The sequence below is a fragment of the Microchirus variegatus genome (assembly GCF_963457635.1).
Source record: "Microchirus variegatus genome assembly, chromosome: 23".
Lineage (NCBI taxonomy): Eukaryota > Metazoa > Chordata > Actinopteri > Pleuronectiformes > Soleidae > Microchirus > Microchirus variegatus.
Genome location: NC_139824.1, coordinates 18809566 through 18820328, shown reverse-complemented (window position 1 = coordinate 18820328; position 10763 = coordinate 18809566). Strand labels below are relative to the sequence as shown.

At 38.8% G+C, this 10763-nt stretch overlaps 1 protein-coding gene across 1 annotated transcript in view; it reads right to left on the bottom strand.

Moving 5' to 3' along the window:
• Window positions 1-227: 227 nt before the first annotated feature.
• The window catches only part of LOC310943982 (ras and Rab interactor 2-like), a gene marked incomplete at its 5' end in the record, with an annotated part of 14399 nt that continues 3863 nt past the window's right edge, over window positions 228-10763 (bottom strand). The window contains 6 exons of the mRNA XM_083909678.1: window positions 228-2036; window positions 2775-2938; window positions 4498-4629; window positions 4768-4993; window positions 6040-6122; window positions 10755-10763. The exon at window positions 10755-10763 is cut by the window's right edge and continues 1255 nt beyond it. Coding sequence (XP_083765804.1) covers window positions 1671-2036; window positions 2775-2938; window positions 4498-4629; window positions 4768-4993; window positions 6040-6122; window positions 10755-10763 — 980 coding nt within the window. The 3' untranslated portion in view covers window positions 228-1670. The remainder of the gene's footprint in view (window positions 2037-2774; window positions 2939-4497; window positions 4630-4767; window positions 4994-6039; window positions 6123-10754) is intronic.

Here is a 10763-nt window from a genome sequence, read left to right as displayed (position 1 = left end):
GGTTTTCAAAATAAAACCATGGGAAAAATGAAGCGTTTGATCAGAAAATGAGGAAGAAAAACAAATACTTGAGTCACGAAGCTTTGTTTGAAGATACATTTATATATTTCCAGTCTGCACGGAGCTTTAACCAACAATAGAAACAACGTTATATTAAATATGAGTCCAGTACAGAAATATAATTATATCAGAATATGAAAAAAAGAAGAACATTTGAGTATAAAAATATCTCTACACAAAAATAAAAGGCTACAATTGACCAGCAATTGCAACAACAAAAAAACAAAATAAAAAATATTTATTAGAACTCTCATATATAGCACATTTTACATTTTAAATTAATGGAGTTCTCATTTGATGTTGAAAGCAAACGGTGTGTTCAAATCAAATAACACGTCAAATAACAGCAGTTAGGGCAAAATGTTAGTGAAATAAAATACGTTACTCTCTGACCTTTTACATGACTTATACACAGAGTTCCTGCACATTTTCCATTTCAAAATTCCATACTTTTCCAGACTCAAATTTCCAGACTTCTCGGGAGGATTTTTCAGTCAATATTAAACATGTGAATACCAATTGTTAGATGCTTATTATGTGAATAAATGGTTTTAAAATCCTTCACTCATTCTTCATGAAGCTAGCCCAGGGAAAAACTAGCATCGACCCATGACACTGTCGACAATAGGCGACTAGCTGCAGGTCGGCTATGCTGCGTTAGTAACTTGTCTTGATTTGTATATATTAATATATTTAATTTTACAAAGTGAGATAATAGTCTGGAAACAACACAAACATTTTTCCCTACTTTTTTCCATACTTATCCAGACCTGGAAATGACTCAAATCAAATTCCATACTTTTCTGTGCTGCGTAGGAACCCTGCATACATGTCCAACATACCAAAGACCTTCAACAACTTAAACCATCACATGCCGAAAAACCATCTCAACACACAGTCCAACTCTTTCAGCTCATCACATGATCCGACCTCATCACACACAGGAAAACAGTGTTTTTCATGTTGTTGACCTGAGATGAAGGTGAAGCTGGAGGTCTGAGTTCTGAATATATGACTTATGACTAAATGACACGCTTTATGATGACATTTAACTCATCGGTGACGACCGGGGCCTGTTGCATGAAACTAGGATAAGGGATTAAGCCGGGCTATGTTACTTATCCTTGTACTTATTTATTCAAATATTCAAATAATACATGGAGCTCAATAAAACGTGCTACTTTAATGACTTTACTTTTACTTTTCTGCATTCAGAGTTCACAGACAGTGTTGGACAAGTTACTTTGTTACATATTACTAGTTACTTACATTTTGAAAGTAATAATTGTGTTAATTATCTTATTAATATAGAACGGTTTCTAAATAAAGTTTTTTCCCTTAGATTTATAGTGCTGTTGTTTTACTGTGTTGTCATAATCGTGTGCAGATTTCATGTTTGCATGTTTGGATTCTCTAATATATTTTGGATTGGTGGATTATTGTGAGTAAGTCATAGTTTAGTTTGTTGTGTTTAGAAAGGGGTTATAATTAAAATAGAAGAATTCCTCTGCGTTAAAGACCTAAACAACCCACGGACAGAGTATTGATATCGGTTGATATTTACTGGCCTGTATCGCATTGATATGGGATTGATTTCAAACGTCTCAGTATCAAACACAGCTATGATGTAGGTTTGTGTTTCTGACGTCCTTGAAATGGCAGTTTCCACTGAGTGTGACGGCAGCAGGAGCAGGGAGGTCACAGTGAGGCTTCCTCTTGTAGACAAAGTTAAAGCCCTTTGCTCGGGCCTTGCTGTGGAGCTTGGCTTTGATGCTCTGAGGATGCGTGTCTGGAGCCAGCTGCTGGCTGGTGTCCTCCGTCACCAGGAACAGTGCATAGTTCTCCGGGTCGGGGATGGTGAACTTGTACATGCAGAGGGAGCAGACCTCTTCTGTGGTGGTGTACGGCTGCACCAGCAAGGTTTTGGCCGTGCAGCCTCCCGTGTCGACGTCCTGCAGAGCTACGCGGAGATAGTTCTGTGAAGAGACGCGACATGACCCGTGTTACAAGACGGACGGTTACTGTCCAGTAGAGCTGCAACTAACGATCATTTTGGTAATCGATGAATCTGTCGATTATTTTCTCGATGAATCGATGAATCGATGAATCGTTTAGTTCATAAAATGTGAAAAAATGTTAATCAATATTTGTCAAACCAGGAAATGATGATGTTTTCTAATGTCTTGTTTTGTTCACAAACCAAAATGATTCAGTTTTAAGGATTTCTTTGTTTATGTGGAGCAAAGAAACCAAGAAGATATTCCCGCGACCATGTTATTTTATATGACTTTTTGAAACACTACGAAAATGAAACAAAAACTATTATACAGCGACTAGACAATGCAGGAGCACATAATATGTATACAAAAGTGGATTTTGGGTCATATAAACCCATAAATACTACACAGTGTCCCTTTAAGAAGCTAAAACTATCAGAAATCTTGTTTTAATCATGAAAAAAGCTTCAAACCGATTATCCATTATCAAAATAGTTGACGATTAATTTATTAAATCGATTAATAATCGATTAATCGTTTCAGCTCTACTGTCCAGTCGTGCAGTTGGAATATGCTCCACAAGAGGGAGCTTTGTACTCAAAAATAAACTTTAGTATGTGCCTGACATGCAACTGTCTGACGCTGTGTGCATTGTTACTGGTGCGACTTTGACTCACTGCCTGAATGTTCAAGGTGGGCTCAAGTCAGGCGTGATACCTGAAAGTCATCCACAGAGGGCGCTGAACGCTGCGCGGTGCGTCTGCAGTGCCACTGGTGGAGAGTGTTCCTGGTCTCAGAGCTCAGCACTCGGGCCGCCTGCTCCTCCTGGAAGTTCTTGATGAGCGCCATGGCTCCGTAGGAGCTGGTCAGGTAGTATCCTCCTGAGGGAGAAAGGAGCGGTAGAAGAAGGATGAGCGACACGTGAAAGCAAGTGACACGGATAGAAAAAAGGAATCACCGTTTTCTATAAACAGATAAGAGATTTGTTGTTTCAGGTATTTATTAAGTTGACAGGAGGTGAACCACGTTCCACTGGAGCTAACATACCAGACTCTGAGAAGGTTCTGCTTTAGCTCTGAGCGTGTCGCTTTCGCATCAAACACAGAGTGGAATTTCCTTCCACTCGCAGAAGGGCTTTCCTTCCCATCTCTGTGTGGAGACCAATGACTCACTGAAGCTTCCTGGAAAACCACGACTCGATTCACACGAGCTCAGGAGACGAATGACAGGGAAGCTTTGAAGTGCACAGATTCCAGTGTGCACACGGCACCGCTCCAGAGTCTCACTCTCAGTCTTTAACTCTTATTTATACATTTTAATTTCCTTCTGTTTACATTCTTCTTTATAGCATCGAGTTCCACGAGCTGCAATCTTGATTCCCTTCTATTCTATTCCACTCTATACTATTGCTCCAGAAGTGTACATATTATCATAAGAATGTACAAAACAAAACCCACACAGGTTTCATTCAATTCTTTTTCTTACAACTACCGTTATTTACAGTACGTCTTTAAACTGGTTTTAAAACACATTAAAGTGCAGCCTCCCTGACAACTGTCAGCAGTCTTGGTAGCGACCGCTCTCCCAGTCTTACCCTGATCAGCGGGGCTCCACAGGGCTGTTGGAGGTTGGTTCTAGGTCCATTTGACTGTATTTCAATACATCCAACAACAGCGGTGGAGCAGACATCAATGAAAGTCAATACTGTGAGGAAATAAACACGCTGATGGACGATAACCTCACAGCTAACAGCACAAAGACTAAAGTACTCTGGTGCTTAAAGACCATTCTTATGACTTGTCTGGATTAAATGTTAATCAATGTTTGTCAAACCTGGAAATTATGATGTTTTAAAATGTCTTGTTTTGTCCACAAACAAAAATGATTCAGTTTTAATGATTTCATTGTTTATGTGGAGCAAAGAAACAAAGAAAATAGTCACATATAAGAAGCTAAAACAATCAGAAATCTGGTTTTAATCATGAAAAAAGCTTCAAACTGATTATTGATTATCAAAATAGTTGACGATTAATTTAGTAATCGATTAATCGTTTCAGCTCTACTGTCCAGTCATGCAGTCTGGAACGATTGTACAATGTGTGTGTGTGTATCTGCTAATATGAGCAAAATATTCAATAACATGAGGCCAAAAGTACATTACTTTGCCCAGGAATTGTCCGTTAAAGAACAAAGATAAAGATTGTCTCTAGCATCACGCCACGTGACTCTCACGTCTATGATATTCTAAGAATATGCTTTGTGCTTTGTCTTTACTATGAGACAGCCTATCATGTGGCTAAACCCTGTCTTTCCTTGTGTCCACACTGGCAGCCATGTTTTTCAGTGACAGGGTGACAGTGTCCATGTCAAAGAAACAAAGGAGTACAGGACAGTATATAAAGTGTACATGGATCACTTAAACTGAATCTCCACCACCTACCCTCTCCTTGAAGCAGAGAAGGGTCCAGCAGCTCCATCATGTACTCGATCTCCGTGTCCAGCTGAGGCATGTCACACTGAGCCAACACGTAAGTCAACACTGGCAGGAAGTCGTCTGCACCGTACATCCTCCCTGGAAGGAAGCAGTGAGGCACTCAGGGTGTGTGTGTGTGTGTGTGCTGGTCAGGTTCTGACTCGTTTACAGACTATTTACAGTCAGATTATGAAGAACAGACCACACTGTGAACGAGGTTTCAGTCTCACACCGTACCTGAGTTATCCTGCATGATGGTGTAGATGAGCTTGCACACACGCAGCAGCAGAGACACCTTCTTCTCTGGAGAGTACATCATACTCATTTTCAGGAACTTGAGGCGGATCTTCTCCACGGCCACAGAGTCGGGAGGAAGAGCCCGATCCACCCCCAGCTCCTGCGGCCTCTTCGTCTTCGCCAAGGCCAGGTTGTCTCTGAGCTGCTGCCAAGCTCCACTCCTCACCTGAGAGAGAGGGAGAGAGAGAGAGAGGGAAAACAACACAACCAGAGATAAAGGATCAACTCTGCTGTTTCAATAAATCACATCTGTAACTTCACAGCTTTAAAGTGCTATTGTTCACTCTTATTGCTAAACGCTCATTAAATGTGATGTCTGAGGAGTTTCTCTGTGGTCGCTGACTCAGTCAGTGCTGACTCAGTCACCTGGAACCTGTTTGAGCCACAGAGCCTCGCTCTCATTGAAAACATCAGTGCCTGCAGGCACAAAAACACCTCTCTATCTAACATCTATGGCAGCTTCAGTGAATGATATGATATCTGAGGCTATGATCTGATATACACTGTATGATGGGGCAGCTGTGGCCTAGTGGTTAGGGCTTCAAGCGGCTGTAGAGCAAGGCACCTAACCCCCTCACTGCTCCCCGAGGCAGCTCACTGCTCCGGGTTAGCGTGTACTTCACCTCACTGTGTGTGTTCACTAACTCACGGATGGGTTAAATGCAGTAATTGGAAGTTTTTTTTCTTAATTAATGATCAATGTGCGTGTATACTTTGTCTAAGTGGAAGCTGTAGTTTTTGTTTTGCACCAAAGAACCAAAGAAAATCAGCGATTAAGAAGAAAATGATGATCCACCAGTCACCTCAAACGTATTATTTCCTGTCTTTGGTGTTTAGGATCCTCAGTAGTCTTGGTGAGGTGCTTTTTTGTTGAGTTTCTGCTGGAGTCTACGACTCTGTGTTAATATTAGCAGACTGCATTCCTGTGCAAATAACAACAGCTCACTCCTCGCTGCTTCAGCGATGGTGGCAGGAAGCCACCGATGTTAACCTGAGGCATGTGGGAACGCGTCTAACCTTCAGATTTTCACATCCAACTCCATTGTCAGCTACTGAAGGTCAACAACTTAACACGGAAAATCTGTTTTATGCAAACAAAGCTTGCGTGTGCGATTATTAGACGTTTAGTTCGGTTTAGTTTCTGGCAAAAACCACCTCCGCCTCCCTGATCTGATGTAATAATAGCAGTGATGAGATAAAACCATTCCTGACCTGGAAGTCATGGAGAACGACCTCGATCATGGTCTTCAGAGGCTTCAGGACACACTTGTGCATGGCCTTCTCCAGAACCTGGTCTGTGTGAGAGACACAGAGGGAAAACATGATATTATAACAGTTAAAGTCAAACAAAGTGTGCGTGTGTTTCTTAAAATCGAAATTATTCCTTTTTGTGGTGCAGACAAATTATTACTGAAGAACCGTCATATATCAGTCAGCTGACAGTCACGTTTTCCTTAAAGAGCATTACAGTAAAGGGATAATGTGTCTTTTTAAGGATGAAGCTGCCTCATTTTGTATTTTCTGAATGTTCTTTATCCAACAATCAACTGACAGTGAAAAGACGAGTTATTATACACAGCTCTATACACTTCTATGTACTTCTCTCTTTTCTTTTTCTTGTATTGCAACAACTATAATATACTCTACTATAACATGGACTAAATAAATAAATAACCACATAGTTTGACAGTCAAAGATTTAAATAGGTTTAAGCAGATATATTACACATTTACAATAGAGCTAAAGGTTTTAACCATTGGAGTTGTGTATTATTTTCCGCAGGTGCACCGTGGGAATAATGCACAACTCCTTATATGGACATCCTGGGGGTGTGTGGTTATAGGTCACATATTCAGGCTTTAAACATGTGTCGTTGAGTCAAAGTTATGATTAATTTCATATCACATTTTTAGTCGTGATGTGAAGTTGCAATAATTGTGCAGAAGTCACAAAAGCAGAGTGTTTTTTCTTTTGTTTTTGTTCCTAAAAAGTACTTCAAAAGAGTACTTCTTGGGATATAAGACAGTCTTTAGTACTGCAGACTTGTATACCCTGTGCATATACTGTACGTTTAAAAGTAGTCATGGAAAAAAGCAGCTGAAATGCTCTGTGGTGGTGTTTTACCACACACTCTTTGACGACCTAACCATTGATTCAACTCGTATGCACTCAAACACAGCGCTTTAGCTGCTACAAAGGCTACGTCTGTAGCTCAGACCTACGTCCATAGGCTTCAAACAATCTCCTGCCTACAACAACTATGTCCAGCAGCACAGACACATCTGTGTCTCACTGTGTCTCACTGTGCTCGGGTCAGCGCTGACACAAGCGTTCGTGTCGCACGAGCGTCCCACGCCTGGGCTGTTTGTGTCGTGCTAATGCAACGAAATCTGTGGTGATTCCATAGAAAACAACAACTGGAACTCGACTACGGCAGCGACAGAGACAGAGACAAGTGTCCGTCCTCAGCTGTGGGTCATGAGAGGATATGAACATTCTTAATGATACAGTGCAGATAAGACAAATAACCCAGTCATGAATCAGAGGCCCAAACAGGGCGATTATTACGGACAGTCTGGTGAAGAAGCAGGCACATGCATACATACATACACACTTCCTGATTCCTAACACAAACACATTTCTTTTGTATGTTGAGCAACGCTTGTTATTATTAAAGCTCAACTGTTTCGAAAGCTTCCTCCGACTGCAGCAAAGTGAAGGAGACGATACGACGACACAAAGAAACACACATCACATCTGTGGAATCCACTGACCCAGAACTCTCTCCTGCACTTTCCTGCTCCTTGTTTGTTCGGATGTGTACTGACTGAGTCATAAAGCCCTCCTTTCACAAACATCAACGCTGTTCCAGTCCCTAACAATACTATAAAAGCTTCAGAGTCAAAGTGAATGGATGTATTTTCAGAAAGTCACATTTTCAGCCACACGTCTCACACACACACACACACATTCGTGTACTTGCTGCATACTGAGGACTGGGTTGCTGAGAAAGTGAGGACCAGCATTTCCACTTTATAAATCAACACAATTACAAATATCTACTTCATGAATGACATCTACAAAGAACTACTGGGTGCAGTACCATAAAACGGTCTGCAGGTGGAGCCCCAGAGCAAAAAGAGCTGGAAAACTTTTTAGATTTTTTTTTTGGTCCAAAATTGATTTTTTTGGTCCAAAAATGTTGTCCAAAATTTCAAAAAAAAATGACCAAAAATTTTTGGTTCAAATTTTGACAAAAACGTCATACTATACTATGTTGACCAAAATTTCAAAAAAAATTTGACCAACATTTTTTGGTCCAAAATTTGACAAAAACGTCATACTATACTATGTTGACCAAAATTTCCAAAAAAATTGACCAAAAATGTTTGGTCCAAAATTTGACAAAAACATCATACTATACTATGTTGACCAAAATTTCAAAAACAAAATGACCAAAAATTTTTGGTCCAAAATTTGACAAAAACGTCATACTATACTATGTTGACCAAAATTTCAAAAAAAATTGGACCAACATTTTTTGGTCCAAAATTTGACAAAAACGTCATACTATACTATGTTGACCAAAATTTCCAAAAAAATTGACCAAAAATGTTTGGTCCAAAATTTGACAAAAACATCATACTATACTATGTTGACCAAAATTTCAAAAACAAAATGACCAAAAATTTTTGGTCCAAAATTTGACAAAAACGTCATACTATACTATGTTGACCAAAATTTCAAAAAAAATTGGACCAACATTTTTTGGTCCAAAATTTGACAAAAACGTCATACTATACTATGTTGACCAAAATTTCCAAAAAAATTGACCAAAAATGTTTGGTCCAAAATTTGACAAAAACATCATACTATACTATGTTGACCAAAATTTCAAAAACAAATTGACCAAAAATTTTTGGTCCAAAATTTGACAAAAACATCATACTAAACTATGTTGACCAAAATTTCAAAAAAAAATGGACCAAAATTTTTCGGTCCAAAATTTGACAAAAACATCATACTATACTATGTTGAACAAAATTTCAAAAAAAAATTGACCAAAAATGTTTGGTCCAAAATTTGACAAAAACGTCATACTATACTATGTTGAACAAAATTTCAAAAAAAAATTGACCAAAAATGTTTGGTCCAAAATTTGACAAAAACGTCATACTATACTATGTTGAACAAAATTTCAAAAAAAAATTGACCAAAAATTTTTGGTCCAAAATTTGACAAAAACGTCATACTAAACTATGTAGACCAAAATTTCAAAAAAAAATTGACCAAAAATTTTTGGCCCAAAATTTGACAAAAACGTCATACTAAACTATGTTGACCAAAATTTCAAAAAAAAATGGACCAAAATTTTTCGGTCCAAAATTTGACAAAAACATCATACTATACTATGTTGAACAAAATTTCAAAAAAAAATTGACCAAAAACTTTTGGCCCAAAATTTGACAAAAACGTCATACTAAACTATGTTGACCAAAATTTCAAAAAAAAAATGACCAAAATTTTTCGGTCCAAAATTTGACAAACACATCATACTATACTATGTTGAACAAAATTTCAAAAAAAAATTGACCAAAAATTTTTGGTCCAAAATTTGACAAAAACGTCATACTAAACTATGTAGACCAAAATTTAAAAAAAAAATTGACCAAAAATTTTTGGTCCAAAATTTGACAAAAACGTCATACTATACTATGTTGAACAAAATTTCAAAAAAAAATTGACCAAACATTTTTGGTCCAAAATTTGACAAAAAAGTCATACTACACTATGTCGTCCAAAATTTTTTTTTTACAAATTGAGTATAGCATGTTATAGCAACCTAAGGAAGTGAATTCATTGAAAACAAAGTGAGGACTGGCCAAAATGTCCTCACTCCGTAAAAATGACCTCACTTTGTTGGTTAAAAACCCTCACTGGTCCTCAGTATACCACAAGTACAAGAACACACATACACACACACACATGCTTCAAGCTTGGTTTTGGTTTTCCAGAGGAAAATTGATGCTTGGAATTTGTGGGTTTGCGCAGACACACCTAAATAAACACACAGCCATTTCCCCCAATACTGCCTGTGATTATGTCATCTAACGTATATTTAGGAAAGGTTTACGAGTCTGTCCTTGGACCAACGATGAGGGCTCCAGTTGGAGTGAAATAGATTTTTTTTTTCTCTCCACAACAAAACAAATCACTTTCACATGATCCTCCTCCTCTGCTGTATGTGACGTTTCAAAGATTCTGTGGTTTTTGCTTTGCTCGCTCGACCGGAGTGAATCACTTCTCTGTCTCCAAACACAGGGACGTGAGATGTGTGCACTGACATATTCATGCAAATGCTCTGGACTACAATGAAGTCATTGGAAGCCCTTTCACGGCACCACGTCTACGTCTCTACATGTTATTTTTACCTCCGCCAAGGAGGTCATGTTTTCGCTGGAGTTTGTTTGTTTGTCTGTCTGATCGTTAGCAACACGACTCGAAAACTCACGCACGGATTTGGATGAAATGTCAGGAAATGAGTGCTTTTCTAGTTACATTATGACCTCAAAAACACAAGCAAATGCAACAAGATCGTATTTTTGTCAAGCAGTGGTGTGTTCAACTCTCAGGCCCGTTTAAAAATCTTGCTCCATTTAGAGAATCAACGGCAGACGAAAATAATAAATCATTGGGACACAGCACCGATAATAAAGCAGACTAATGCAGAAAACAAGCACATCTGATTTCCAAAGAAACGGCAAGGCTCAAAGTGAACTGAGTCATTTTGAAATCCTCTTCTGAGGAACCTGATGTGGTCGTAGGGAAGTGATCGCTGCGTGACTAACACATCACACGTGTCCGCGTGTGGATGAGCAGATGTTTCACAAAGTCAGGACACATAACAACAACAACAACAAACTTACCGATGTGAT